This window comes from Ranitomeya imitator, chromosome 3 (genome assembly GCF_032444005.1).
Source record: "Ranitomeya imitator isolate aRanImi1 chromosome 3, aRanImi1.pri, whole genome shotgun sequence".
In the NCBI taxonomy this organism is placed as follows: Eukaryota; Metazoa; Chordata; class Amphibia; order Anura; family Dendrobatidae; genus Ranitomeya; species Ranitomeya imitator.
The window spans coordinates 727,744,200-727,759,619 of record NC_091284.1 but is presented as its reverse complement, the minus strand read 5'-3'; the positions used below and the strand labels follow the sequence as shown (position 1 = coordinate 727,759,619).

General features: G+C 42.2%; 1 protein-coding gene across 5 annotated transcripts in view; it reads right to left on the bottom strand.

The window, feature by feature from the left end:
- The window catches only part of RARG (retinoic acid receptor gamma), a 235,150-nt gene that overhangs the window by 12,701 nt on the left and 207,029 nt on the right, over nucleotides 1-15,420 (bottom strand). For 3 of the 5 annotated variants that reach the window (XM_069758769.1, XM_069758774.1, XM_069758772.1), the window contains 3 exons: nucleotides 10,400-10,548; nucleotides 6,345-6,486; nucleotides 5,766-5,783 (listed from right to left, as the gene is read on the bottom strand). In XM_069758769.1, the coding sequence (XP_069614870.1) occupies nucleotides 5,766-5,783; nucleotides 6,345-6,486; nucleotides 10,400-10,548 (309 nt within the window). The remainder of the gene's footprint in view (nucleotides 1-5,765; nucleotides 5,784-6,344; nucleotides 6,487-10,399; nucleotides 10,549-15,420) is intronic. The other 2 variants (XM_069758771.1, XM_069758773.1) reach the window with 1 other exon arrangement.

The window sequence follows — 15,420 nt, the reverse complement described above, 5'->3', positions numbered from 1 at the left end:
CTGCGGTTTGGCGCGGTAAACGCAGCATGTAGTAATTTTAGAAGCGTCAATTTGCTGCCTAGAAACGTATGCGGTTGTTAGTACAAGGAATGCGTCAAAAAAATGCATTACTGTCTATGGGAATGCATGCGTACACATGTCTTTGCGTACGCATGCGTTTGATGCGCTTACGTACTTCGGACTGCGCATGTCCAGGAACTGATTAAGACATGCCCATTAAAGACACACCCTCCTGGAAATACCAAATGCATGCGCATAAAAGGCGCAAACACATATAAAACGCATGCAAACGCTGCGTTTTTTTTACCATCATGTGTAAGCTGATGCGGATAATAAACGCTGCGTTACCAGACGTTTGCATGCGTTTGTGCATGCTTTGTGGTTGCGGACGATACGCTGCGGACTTAACCGCAAATGTGAAACTAGCCTAAGTCGGCGCTAGCAAATAAAAAGGGAACGTGTCACCATGAAAATGCCGTTTAATCTGTAGGCACCATGTTATAGAGCAGGAGAAGCTGAAAAGATTGATATATAGTTTTGTGGGAAAATATTCAGTATAACCTCTGTTTTAAGCATTTAAACCACATCTCTTTCGTGGATTTTCAGTCCAGTGGGCAGTCCTATCAGTGACTGACAGCTATCTCTGTATTCACTCATGTACAAATAAAGCTGCCAGTCACTGCTAGGACCACCCACTGGACCGAAAATCATACAAAGAGAAGAGGTTTAAATGGTTAAAACAGAGGTTATATTGAATATTTTCCCACAAAACTATATATCAATCTTCTCAGCTCCTCCTGCTCTATAACATGATGCCTGCAGATTAGACGGCATTATAATGGTGAAAAGGTTCCCTTTAAAATTGCAGTTGTGTACGCACCCATATTATGACCTGCAAAGACATTTATGAGCTGCCCAAAGTATAATGTCTGTGTGGGGCCATTAGATGTTCTGGTTTTTGCACTAAAGTTTTAAGGATTTCCTCAACATTTTCCACAGTTATGTTCTGTCTAAAGGACATCTGTAATCAGGGTTTTACTAGTAGTTTAGCTAACGGGGTTGGCCCCTGACCTGGAGGGGGCCACCCGGAGCTACACACCCTTAATTGTTGTGCATGTTGATTCAAATAAGTTCTACGGCAGAGCAACGAGAAATGGTCTCCCTGAACTACTACTCTCCGTTCTGATTCCACAAGTCGTATTAGACCTTCGGCCTACAGAACGATAGGTCCAGGTCAGAGCAACGCAATGACATCATCGCGATACACCAAGCACCGGACGGGAGAATCCCGGCACGATGACGTCACCGCATCGGACTGTCTGGGACATGCCACTGTCTACCAGATTCAATGGGTTTAAGTGACTATATGATTTTTCATTTTAAGATTGTATGATTAAATGCTTATTTATGGGGGCTACTAAGGGGGCCATAATAACAGTATGGGAGCTCATATGAGGGCAATAATAACAGTGTGGGTGATACTAAGGGGGCCATAGGAGGCTGCAAAAGGTACCATAATCAGTGTGGGGACTACTAAGGAGGCTATAATAGTGAAGGGGCTACAAAGGAGGCTATAATAACAGTGAGGATGGTACAAAAGAGGCCTTAATACCAGTGAGGGGGCTAATAAGCAGGCCATAATAACAGTGAGGGGGCCACTAAGGAGGGCCAAAATAACAGTGAGGTGGCTACTAAGCAGGTCATAATAACAGTGAGGGGGCTACTAAGGAGTTTGTAACAAGTTAGGGGGCTACTAAGGAGGTCATAACAGTGAGGGGACTACTAAGGGGGCCATTACAACAGTGTGGAGGCTATTAAGGGGCCATAATAAGTGTGAAGGCTAGTAAGGAGACCATCATACAGCATGAGGGCTACTAAGGGGGGGGGCCCTCACACATAGTGGGGGCTACTATGTGGGCCTTCATACATAGTGTGGGTTACTCTGGGGGCCAAAATGCAGCATAGGAGCTACTAATGATACAGCGTGCGGACTACTAAGAGTGACTATCATACAGCTTGGGGACTACTGAAAGGCACATAGACGGGTGTAGTGAGTTCACTGGGAGATCAGGTGTAAGGGCCTAATGATGGCATCACCGACAGGAACAAGAAAAGTGAAGTCCAGTGGAAAGAAAGAGATGAGTAGCCCCCTCGCTGTATAATGGTCCCTCTTAGTAGCACCCACATTGTATCATGGCCCCCTTAGTAGCCACCACATTGTAGGAGGCCCCCTTAGTAGCCCCCACTCTGTATGAGGGCCCACTTGGTAGACCCAACACTGTATCATTGCCCCTTCCTTTGGTAGCCCAACACTCTTGTGTGGATGTAATACAACATCAGGAATTCATTCTTTGCTACATTTAAGAGCACGCACTGTGCTCGAAACGCATAAAACGTATTCCTTTTTTCCCTTGTTTTGGATTTTATTCCATGAAAAATAAAATTGCCATACTTTTTATCCACACAAGAGTACTGAGGTACTAAAGGGGCCATGATACGGTGTTGGGGCTACTAAATGGGCTCTCATGCGGCATGGGGGCTTCCTACAGAGTGGTGGCAACTAAGGGGGCCATGATACAGTCTGGGGGCTACTAAGGGGGTCAACATACAGCATGGGGGCTGCTAAGGGGGCCCTCACACATTGTGTGGGCTACTAAGTGGGCCATCATACATAGTGGGGTTTATTTTGGGGGCCAAAATACAGCAAAGGGGCTACTAATGATACAGCATGTGGACTACTAAGTCGGACCATCATACAGCCTGGGGGCTACTAAAAGGCACAAAGAAGGGTGGAGTAGTCAATTCACTGGGAAATTAGGTATATGGGCCTAATGATGGCATCGCCAACAGGAACAAGAAAAGTGAAGTCCAGGGGAAAGAAAGAGAAAAGAGTAGCCCCCTCGCTGTATAATGGTCCTGCTTAGTAGCCTCCACATTGCATCATGGCCCCCTTAGTAGCCCCCACTCTGTATGAGTGCTCACCTAGTAGACCCAACACTGTATCATGGCCCCCTTTGGTAGCCCTACACTCTTGTGTGGATATAATACAACATCAGGAATTCATTATTTGCTACAATTAAGAGCACACACTGTGCTTAAAACGCGATGCCATGGGGGCTACTAAAAGGGACATGATACAACACTGAGGCTACTAAGTGGGCCTTCCTAAACAGTGGGGGCTACAAATGGGGCACTCCTACAGAGTTGGGACTACTAATGGGGCCATCATACAGAGTGAGGACTATTAAGGGGGAAATCTTAAAGTGGTGGCTTCCAAGGGGGCCAATATACTGTGTGGACTACTGTGTGGACCATACAGTTTGGAAACTACTGATGGGGATGACATACAGTTTGAGGGCCATTATACAATGTGAGGAATTCTTTGGGGACATCCTATAGGAGGCATCATACTGTTTATAGTGGAGCTGTAGGGACATCATATTGTTTATAGTGGAGCTGTGGAGACATCATACTGGGTATTGGTGGCTATGGGTGTATCATAGTATTTATAGAGAAGCTGTGGGGACATCATGCTGTGTATGGAGGAACTTTACAGGGGAAGACTCAGGGGACGTTATTAATGTTAAGTGGACACTTTTTGTAATAGGGGCACTTAGGGCATTGTAACTTTCAAAGCGGCTCACAGGGAACATTACTTTTTGGGGGCAAAATGTGGGCACTGTATTCTAGGGCACGTACACAGGGCATTAATATATTCTAGAGGTCTGTTTTACTATCTAGTGGGCATAAAATAGGAGCTTTACTTTGTAAGGGGCACAGTGGTGGGCATTATTATATGGGGCAGTAAGAGGAGTAATGTTTTGTGCCTTTCAGCAGCCTTTCAGCATTGGGTTGAGGAGTTTGTGCAGGTTGGGAATAGATGGGGACAGTGGCGGAAATGTGAAAAGTCAGATGTGTCGTTGTAGTAATCTCTGCAGTCGAGTCCTGGCTGGAGAAGTTGTCATGTCGATCTGGGCCAGAAGGAAAAGACAGGAAAAGTGACGACTCCATCAGAAAGAAAGTCAGCTGTAAGTCACTATCTGTAACTGTTTCTGTAACCTCTTATATGGTCACTGTATGTCGGTAATATCAGTGTTGGTCCTTGTATAGTGATTTACTTTCAATAGCAGCCTAGTCATCCGCTGACGTTCCCCTATATCCATTATTAGAGGGTGCCACCATAGTTGTTATCAGGGCTACCTTGTTAGGGGCCCACTTAGAAGCTGAGCTAAACTCCTAGCTACGCCTCTGAGTAGTACCATAGAATGAGTGTCTGCTGCCAGGAAAGTGTAGTATGATGCAATTAATTGACAGGCTATGTCCACCAAAGCATTCTTTTTTTTAAAATTTGCCTCAAGTGGGTCCAGAACAAGGAACTACCTCTACGATGACCAAATGTCTTAATAAGCCATATGGACAGGAACTATTTTCAAGAGACAACTGTAATGATGTTCTATACAGAACATAAAACGCCTCGGTGCCTCAGTATAAAAATACAGACACACAGAGGTACGTATGGGCTCATAGTAGACTACCAGGATTGAAATTGTTGCCCTAAAGTATCAATTCCTAGAAGAAAACAAATTAAGAAAGCAACGTTCTTCCAAAACAAGTTTCTCAGAAAAGCACTCCTCTATATTGGTTATTTATTTGTAGTTTTAGACAATATTATTGGCAGTCATCTCATATATGAGGCTACGTAAAAAAGCCTACTTATACAAGTCAATGACCAGGAGTCTGCAGGGTGGCAATGTAGACCAACACGAGCAGAAAGCCAGCATTCACAAGGTTAATGCGTTTCAGGCCAGTCAGACCTTTAGTCATACGACTAGGAGCTTGACTGGCATGAAACACGTAAAACTTGTGGAATATTTTCGTTTTTTGTATAATGTCTCATGTCTATTAAGAAGAAAAATAAAGTACCAAATTATTTTATTATCTTATGGATGCTTGCTCATTATTTGTTTAGGTCAACGTTGGTCAAAAAACGGCCGAGCAATCCTTTACACACGGTGAGCTGAGAATTAGTCTTTTCTTTCAGCAAGATGAGAATCGCCCGACAAGTAAAATGCTCATTTGTCAAGGGCAATTCTTTTTATGTTGGCACTAAAATTATTGTTCTCGGCAGCACATTTTCCTGTGTAAACAAGAGATATGTGCAGCACGGTGGCTTGGTGGTTAGCCCTGTTGCAGCGCTGGGGTCCGGGGTTCAAATCTCACCAAGGAGAACATCTGCAAGGAGTTTCTTCCATGTTCTCCGGTTTCCAAAGATAGGGAGTTTAGGTTGTAAGCCGTTATCGGGACAGCAATGATAATGTATGTAAAGCGCTGCGGAATATGATGGCGCTATAAGCAAAGGAGAAAAAATAAATGTGCTGCTGATAACAGGATACTGTATGGGGGACAGCAATTGTTCTATCCCTATCAGTGTTTTGTCAACCTATGTACACTGGCCAATAAATGACCACCAATCAGTATCTATAATAGCCATTCTGCAATCATCTAAAGAACTGGATTGACCTGTATAATTGGGTCATATGTCAGACTATCAATTATATCTCTAAGCATACCTATAGGACATAACAAAAAGTACAGAAATAAAATAAAATCCAGAAAAATGAGTCACACTAATCACGTATATCTAAGCATCACTATATAACATAATTAAAGGTACAGAAATAAAATAAAATCCATTAAAATCCAGAAAAGTTGCAAATTGTAAGAAATTCATCACTTTTATTATGCACTTGGATTTTAACACTTACCGTCTAAAAAAACCCCCACTGTGAATAAAAAAAATAATAAAGTAAAATATAATGAAAAGAATAATATAAGATGTAACAATAATATATGACATAAATATCAGGTCAATGCCACGGGTCTCGCATCAGATAGCTGAAACAGTTTGTATAAAATGTCAATTCAAAGGCAATAAATCTGGAGAAGACTTGACATGACCTACACAATAGAGTCCACTTCATGTAACGTCTATGTCAATAAACAGGACCTGCTAAATAGGTTGAGATTGCGCCGTTTTCTTTTAATCTTCCCCCTACGGAATTACGGAATAAAGGCTTTCACACTTTGATGACGGGAGTTGGGATCGCCTGTTACTTGAGTATGTTTACCTTTCAGGAATTCAGAATCGAGGAGCCTGTCTGGGTAAAGAATCTATTTAGATGAGCACCCGAGGGACTAAATGAGGTGCTGGGATTACAAGGAATGCAGAAAACATAGCATTAACCGTGTCAGACCCGGGTGTGAAAGCCGTAACCCTCTCCTAATGGCATTACCCGTTTTCTTTTTACACCCCACGTACTATTGAATGTTTTATAATAACTCACCTTCTTTCGACATCCCGACCTGAAAGCATTTTTGTAGTCGGCAAAATTGGCAGCGATTTCGTGTCACCTTATTGATCTGGCAGTTCTTATCACGATGACAAGTGTACACCATGTTCTTCTGTATACTGCGACGGAAGAACCCCTGCCAGACAGAGGGAAGGATGTGAGGTGAACGGATGGGGTGAGTGTAAAGACAAAAGGAGTGAAGAAAAGAGCAATAATGAGACGGGAGTGATTTATATAAGAACAAGAACGTGGGAGACTGATACAGTTAGCTGCAAGGACACAAGGGTAGAGATAGCACCAATGGAATGAGATACTGCGCACATTTGACTCTAAATTGCAAAAGAATGAACTACAAGATCATTGCGGAGGAGGTAAGGAACTATGAAAACAAAGCGGGACATCGCTCACTATTGATCACAAGAAAAAAATGTTCTGAAAAAATAGTGGAATGTTTCCTTTCTAAATATGAAGCAGCCCCCTTTTCCAGCAGAACTGTTTGAACACGTACCACCCTCTGTGGTGCAGGGAATGGAGCAAATACTGAGCTGAAATCATTGATTATTCTAAATAGACACAGATGATGAATGGTGATGACATGGGGAGAGGGAGACAAATGAGGCAGGGGAAAGCAAAACTCTAACAGATGGAGATACTGAGGCAATGATAAAGGAAGAGAGGGATGAAACAGAGTTAGTCAGACAAAAGTGTCAGGAATTACTGCAAGAAAAACCTACAAGGTCTACTCTCTACATTGACATGGTGAAAATAGTCATTATCAAAGTTATGAGTGAAGTTGCCACACCTTAGACACCTGATGTCCCCACAAACATACATGTTTTTCAGAGTAAGTTGCTGTCAGCCACCTCTGTCATTGGCCTATCTCCCATGAGAAAAAAGATTGCACACTGTAATTCAACATGCCTCATCCTTCTATTTCCCAGAGGAGGGCCATATACCTTATGGTACCGTCACACTCAGCGACGCTGCAGTGATATAGACAATGAGCCGATCGCTGGAGCGTCGCTGTTTAGGTCGCTGTAGAGACGTCAAACACAGTAACTCCAGAACGATGCAGGAGCGATCCAGTGACGTAACGGCGACTCACTTATCGTTCTCGCTGGTTGTTAGCTCCATGTAAAACGTTGCTGGCATCATTGCTTTTGATGTCAAACATGACGATACACGCCGACCTGGCGACAAAATAAAGTTCTGGACTTCTAGCTCCGACCAGCGGGATCCAGATCGCTGCTGCGTGTCAAACACAACGAGATCGCTATCCAGGACGCTGCAACGTCACGGATCGTTGTCGTTCTCGTTGCAAAGTTGCTGAGTGTGACGGTACCTTTAGGTTAAGAGCTCATTTGCAAGTCAGCTATCTTTCCCGACTCTCCAATACACATGATGATGGGATAATATTAGATGATGGGATAATAATCTGACAAATTTAATTTTGGACTGAATGTCTTTTTGTTCTCTAAACAAAAAATCTCTGCCAGAGATGTCTGGCAGAGGCTCACTCATAGAGAACGCAGGAACACTCGGCATAGCGAGCACACCTGTGTATGGAAGAATTGGGAGAGAAAGCTGCCTTTTGAACGATCTTCTGAACCATCGGCGGCCAACAGCAAACTGACATTTATGGATTAAATGTAGAGAATCCAATGGACTCAAGACATTTTCAACCAATTCTATTCTTGTTTTGATGTTATAAGTTGCATTTGACAACAGCTGGAGTAATCCCCTGGCAAATATTTGCATAATGAGTTTCCATAATGTTCTTTTTGGTTCTTCAAGTTCTCCTCTGGATAAAATGGCCATACACATACAGTACCCATCTTATCTCTCCTAGTCCTACTAAACACATGTAAAGGTACCTTCACACTAAGCGAGGTCGCTAGCGAGATCGCTGCTGAGTCACAAGTTTTGTGACGCAACAGCGACCTCAGTAGCGATCTCGCTATGTTTGACACGTAGCAGCGACCAGGCCCCTGCTGTGAGATCGCTGGTCGTGTCGGAATGGCCTGGACCTTTTTTTGATCGTTGAGGTCCCGCTGGGTAGCACACATCGCTGTGTTTGACACCTTACCAACGACCTCGTTGACGACTCAGACACCGACACATAGGCGTGCATTTGCGTTGCCTTTTCCACACACCTCCGCTCCGATTGGTGGTCGCTACTGCGTTCTGATTGGCGGTCATGCCTTCAACAGAAGGCGACATAGTAGCGCTTCCATCCTAGGTGTCAGAAGAACCGTTGAAGAATAGATAAATCGAAGAGGAGTCGCAGGCCGGAGAACTCTACAACGATCTGCAAACCACTACACGGTCAGGAACAAAGGACGGAAGGGCTATTGTGTCGCCTCATAAGGCAAGGCCGCCACCAATCAGAACGCAGTAGCGACCACTAATCGGAACTGAATGGGAGCGGAAAAGGCAACGCAAATGCACGCCTGTGTGACTACAACGTCACACAGGACGTCCCTCATCGAGGTCTGAATCGTCATAATAGCTGCCATGTGACAGGGTCACAACGACCAACGACATCGTTGTACAGGTCGCTATAGGTCGCCGCATCGCTGCTGCGTCGTTGGGAAGATCTCACTGTTTGACATCTCACCAGCGACCACATAGCGACGCAGCAACGATCCCTGACAGGTCGTAACGTTGTCGGGATCGCTTTAGCGTCGCTAAGTGTGACGGGGCCTTAAGGGTTGCTTGGCCAAGCCTGCATGTATTCTGAATAGTGAGAAGAGAATAAATAATCTACTGCCAGACTCCTCCAGTAGTGTCTTATCTCTTAAGTGAACAAAAGGATAGGACAGAGTAGAATCAGGAGGTTGCCATATACAAAGATAGTGGGCTTGGACCTTCCGAAATTGGCATTTGTATGCAGTTTAAAGAGGCGGGAAATATATCAAGCTGATGAAACTGATGCTTGATTAACTCTATTTTGCATTCATATAGAACATTAGTGATTGTTTTGCCTAATAATAGTACTGATATTTTTGCTTAAATTCCAACGAGGAGCTTCACAAATATGGACAGTCTATGTTCTGCCCATGTCTATGTGTTATCTCTATCTCAGTCCCCTATACAACAATGGTTCTGCCGATCCTTCAGCCGGCAGCTATCGAGATCACCTTTCCCATACAAAGGAGTGCTTGCTCTGCTGAGTGCTCCTGTGGTCTCTATAGAAGAGATACTGTCAGGGTATGTGCACACCTCAGGATTTCTTGCAGAAATTTTCCTGACAAAAACCGGACATTTCTGCCAGAAATCTGCATGCGTTTTTACCGCGATTTTGACGCGTTTTTGTGCGTTTTTTCCCAAATGCAAAGAATTGCGGGAAAAATGCAGAAAATCCGCAAAAATAATGAACGTGCTCATTTTTTTACCGCGATGCATTTTTTTCGCGGAAAAAAACGCATCCATGTGCACAAAACATGCAGAATGCATTCTAAATGATAGAATGCATAATGTATGCGTTTTTAATGAGTTTTTATAGCGTTTTTATCGTGAAAAAAACGCGAAAAAACCTGTACGTGTGCACATAGCCTCAAACATATCTGAAGGTAACTTATCTCTTAAAGAACAAAAGGATCTTTATCTTCCATATGTTGGAGAGAGTTTGGAAGCATCTATACACATTAGGTTGTAGGCCAAGCCTACCGGTATCAGCGTATTTTGGACACTAGTCTAACATGTATGGGGACCTTTAGACATCATGCATACTCTACCACTACTACAGTAAGCAGTAGAAGAGTAGTAGGAACCCTGTGTGACTATTCGGTTCGGAATTACATAGGTGTTGTCCACTAGAAGCAAACCTCCTAATAGAGGCTTCCTCAGTTTTACAAATGCTTTATCTTTCTTGGTGTGCAGAGTAGAAATTAACCATTACAACATGGTAGTCTGAGGACCAATATAAAATGACTAATTACTGAAATGTCTGGTGGTCAGTCATAAATGAAATATGGGTTCCTTCATAACAACAGTATCTATGGGCTTAAGATTGGAGAACCAAGCAATCATGGACTATGGCATCTTACCTTGCATCCTTCGCAGGAGCTAACGCCGTAGTGATATCCAGAAGACTTATCATTGCACACGAAGCAAGGCTTGTAAACACGTGGAGGTGGGGGAGGTGAAGGAGAACTTGGCACCATCTCCTCTGAGCTGGTACTTTGTGTTTCTACAGCTGTGTACAAATAAGAAAAAAACAAGGTGGTTAAAAAAGAAAATCCAAAACATTGAATACAAGTCGACTTACATGTGTGCCATAATTGTGGCGATGACTGGTACTACAGTGAATATCTTTGGCTATTTATACCTTAGGCATAGCCTTGAACCTTTTCTTCTTTCCTTTGGCTGCACAAAAGTTATTTTTTTATAGAAACACTGCACTACTTTTAGAAGTCAAGGCTATAAGGTCAGAAGCCACACACAAACATTGTATTGTGTTCAAACATAGCCACCACCAACATCTTCAATAATGGATATCTTACAAAGATGTACAGACATGTAAGTCAACACTAAGGTGTGAATAGAATTTAAAATGTAACCTTTATTATTAATTAATGCTAAAAACACTGAGTTCAATACATCCATTTGGATGTATATAAGATCACAGCTATAGAGATTGTAATCCCAGCTGTGATCCACTAGATCCCAATTTATGCTAGGGTATGAAAATAATAGAAATTCTTAGGTTGGATTACAGATCATGATCCCTAAGGATATGCGTTTCGCCAGTATACCAGCTTTTTCTAAGGGCTCTTACTGGTGGTGTACACCCATGAGAATAAAGGTCCAATGTGACATAACTTTATTATTGTAAGTCAACATTAAGCAACAATGCGGTGCCGAAACCCGAGATCAAAGCATATCCATTTACATGAGCTGCATTCCCATAAGCCTTAAGGTCCATGAATGCTCGTTTCACCATAGTCATGAGTTCTACAGTCTAGGCTGCCAACCACCCATCTACTGAGGCAAACGCTCGTTCACTGGGTGAAATGATCTTTTGCTTTGCACAAAATATAATTTTTCTCAGCAGTGCATTGTCCTGTGCTGCCAAGAACAATGGCAACCTATGAGCACTGAACGCCCTCTAACTGATCATTGTAAGTCATCGACAAAATTTAGTGCCACCGGTTGGGTAACGTAAACGGACCCTAAGGGTGAAGTGAGTGAAGTTGTCATCTTGTAAATGAATGTTGTCTAGCCAGCAAAATATTTAATGCCACGTTGACTAGACTTTGTTCATGATTTCTTTGTAGTAGATTGATTGAATCACCGTGAATGCGAGTTCAAACTGCAAAATTGTGACCTCCCCAATGTGTACAGGCCATAGGTAATGGTCACCAGAAGCTGTACTTGAAGAAAGGAAGTATTGATGAATTTAGACAGATGGATGAGAATATTCTAATCTGAGACCTTCTAATACAGAGGGATTTCATTATTTCTTCCTCTGCTATTAGGCCGGGTATTTGACTAAAGGAAGTTGCAATGTGAATATCACAAAGACATGTGCTACTAATTTAGCTCAGCCTAAAATAACCAGGAGAGGGGGAAAGAAGGCAGCCTTAACCCTAATGTAACCCAGCCTTCGCAGCCCCCTTAGGCCGAGAACATCCCTCGGGGCAGCTCTGCAGATGCTTTTTATCTGAGCTTTCAACACACATAGAATTTCCTGTTACATTGCCCTGAGAAGCACATTCCAGCTTCGCCAGGTTAAGAGACTGTGCTCCTGCAACTTATGTCCCCGGAGAGCAGCGTGCAAAGAAGGATCCCAGATCACCACCTTTCTAGATACCACCATGTAAGATTCAGCTACAGTGCATTTATATCTTACAAAAACCTTTTTCATTATTATACATTTTTAATGACTATAATGAGGGCTATAGAATATATATTTCTATACACATCATAACCTTATGGAAACAGCACCTTTTAATATTGCTTATGGTCAAATAAATATATATTGCCTGGATATACAACCCTCTAAATCAGTGTTTCCCAAACTTTAGTCTTTGCGGCTCCCCAACAAGCCATGTTTTCAGGATTTCCTCAGTGTTGCACATGTGACAGTATTACCAAGGCATCAGATATTGCCGCAGGTTTTCTCACCTATGCAATACTAAGGAAATCCTGAAAGCATGGCCCATTGGGGGGTCCGTGAGGAATGGAGTTGGGTAAACACTGTTCAAAATCATACAAGAACACAAATAGTTCCATATAGCTGATATGATAGTGGTGACATTGGACAATTTTATCCAAAGAGTCTAAAAAGACAACTATCATTGTTACCCATAGCAACCAATCACAGTGCAGCTTTCATTTTACCACAGCAGTCTATGAAATGAAAGCTGTGGTGTGATTGGTTGCTATGAGAAACAAAGCCGGTTTTCCTTCGAGATACTTTTGACAAATAAGACCCATATATGATAGCGTCGTGGAGTGAATGATGCCTGTGTAGCAGTTGCTTTACAAAGATCCATTAAGTAACAGAAGATGAAGGTTAGCAAAAATTGAAATAATTCTCTTTTTACATGTCGCGACATTTTGGTACTGTATAGAGGGCTACTTGACGCTCATAATGTAGATCCTTCGGTGGTCAAAACTATTCTCTCCCCTATCGTGCCTTCCCCATCCACCAACCAACCACACCCCCTTACCCAAATAAAACAGACAACTTGAATTTGGATAATGTTGGCCACAGCAGCCTTTATTACAGCAGATACATAACATTTAGAAACAGCTTAGTAAAGCATGGAAAGGTCCTTGAAGCTACAAAATCTAGTGATCCCAAAACAACCAATAGTAAACGGGATCACTCCCACAGGCTCGGGAGCACCATAACCAAAGGGTTCCTTTACAAATAACTGATACCCAGGGAGCCAACATTCCCTTGCTGTAAGTCCCACAAAATCACCAGACTAAACAAATTACAATTAAGGGATCCATACCCTGATGACTCCCCTGGACTAATTTAAAACAAACTTAAAGGACCCCGCCAAATGGCATTAGCCACCATGACCCAGCTAGTTTTCAACAATTCGGAATGAACCCAAAAAATAGGGGGGGAGTGTGGGACTCGAATGTGCCCTAAGAGCGGACCAAAACTGGCTTTATAAAGGCTAACGTAACCCTATGCTCCTCCCAAGTAAAAAATATCCCCACCTCCCTCCAAACCATTGTCCTGTTGGCTTACGCCCATTGTCTGGGACTAGGGCTCTGGCTTTTATTATTTGGTTAATAGATGGCACTGATATTTGAGCACTTTGTGGAGGTACAAATTATGCAATACATTACATGTACTCAATGCCACTGTTATGTGCCAGCGTTATATGAGCACAATTATGGTGTTATTAGGAATATTTGAGGAGGGCAAGGGGGCCCAAAATCTTTTCTTAAGGAACAGCTTTTTAGAAAAATTACGACCTTTGGTAGATTTCAGATTGTCAAACGTGACACATTACAAGTGCATATACCGTGTTTTTCAATTAATCAGCCATAGGGTGATCTGTGAAGAAATGACTGCAATTACATTTCCTTTGACAATTAGCAGCTAATCCTCATCTATTTTGCAAGGAGCATCTAGCAAGCTCCAGCTTTGTCTTCGGTGATGCTTTTCATCCAGACAGCAATGGATGACAGAGACCGAGTGCTGAGGTTAAAGGAAGGTGTTCATTACACAGTTATCTGATGTGTGGGAGGACAGAGCACACAAAGTGTCCACTTGGAAGAAGGTATAAATAGATTGGAGGAGATGTGAAAAGTTAACAAAAGCCTGATGAGGAATCCAAGAAAGAGAATAAAGGCTTCTGAAACTTATCATGGCTGTATGGACAGGCTGGGTGGAAAAAAGCTGCAGGCAAAACTGCACTTTATGACCATGCATTTCTGAACATACTACATTTTACAGGAGTCATAATACAATTAGCCCATGAATTCCTCACCATTAATTATGTAGAGGTCATATCAACTCCCCAGTCCAGCAACACTTAAAATTTTGCTGTAAATCATATCTGTACCACAGGAAAATCATTGAACAACCACAAAGATTTACATTCAGGCTCCCCTGGTGGTTGCCTTACAAGTTAGACCTATGTCGGCCAAAGACACCAACTGAAAGGGAAGCTATTGTCAGAAAATGACCAATTGTTTAAATCAGGCTTTTGTGCTACATGTATATTTGAAAAAATTATACATTTTAATTTTTCATATCATGATATTTAAAAAAAATTGTAATCTTGAAATTTTCACACTTTTTTTTAGACTCTAATAGCAAAGGATCCACCATTCAAAATTGAAAATGTCACACAGGATCTACCATTCAAAATAGGTAATTTCTCTCCCACACTTCACAATGACCTTTGAACTAGCTCATTAGATGCTTCAATACAAGATATAGTGTCAAAGTCTGTTCATTTTGGCTATGTACATGTATTGTTTCCTGAAACAACAGGAACTTAGAGTCTAAAATAGCCCCAGTGGCCAATATGAAAATTGTAAGATTTCTATCTTTTAGTTTTAATACAGATTATGATGTAGAAAAGAAACAATTGCCAAAAATTAAACAAAAAAAATTTGTAAAAACAGATGTAGAGAATAGGTCATTTTCTGAATATAGCTTCCCTTTAAGGCTCATTCAGAGAAGCCAATAATGAGGAACAAACGCTCATTAGAACCCTCATTCATCGGTTATTGTCTGCTGTAAACATGCCAGCAATCATCTGCCAACAAGAAATACGCTCATTAATCATGTGATTGGATCGTCCATGCCAGCATTAAAATGACTATTTTCAGTGGCACCTCAGTGTTACCAGGTCATAATGCTGCAGATAACAATGACAGCCTATAATAATAATAATCTTTATTTTTATATAGCGCTAACATATTCCGCAGCGCTTTACAGTTTGCACACATTATCGCTGCTGTCCCCGTTGGGGCTCACAATCTAAATTCGCTATCAGTATGTCTTTGGAATGTGGGAGGACACCGGAGAACCCAGAGGAAACCCACGCAAACACGGGAAGAATATACAAACTCCTTGCAGATGTTGTCC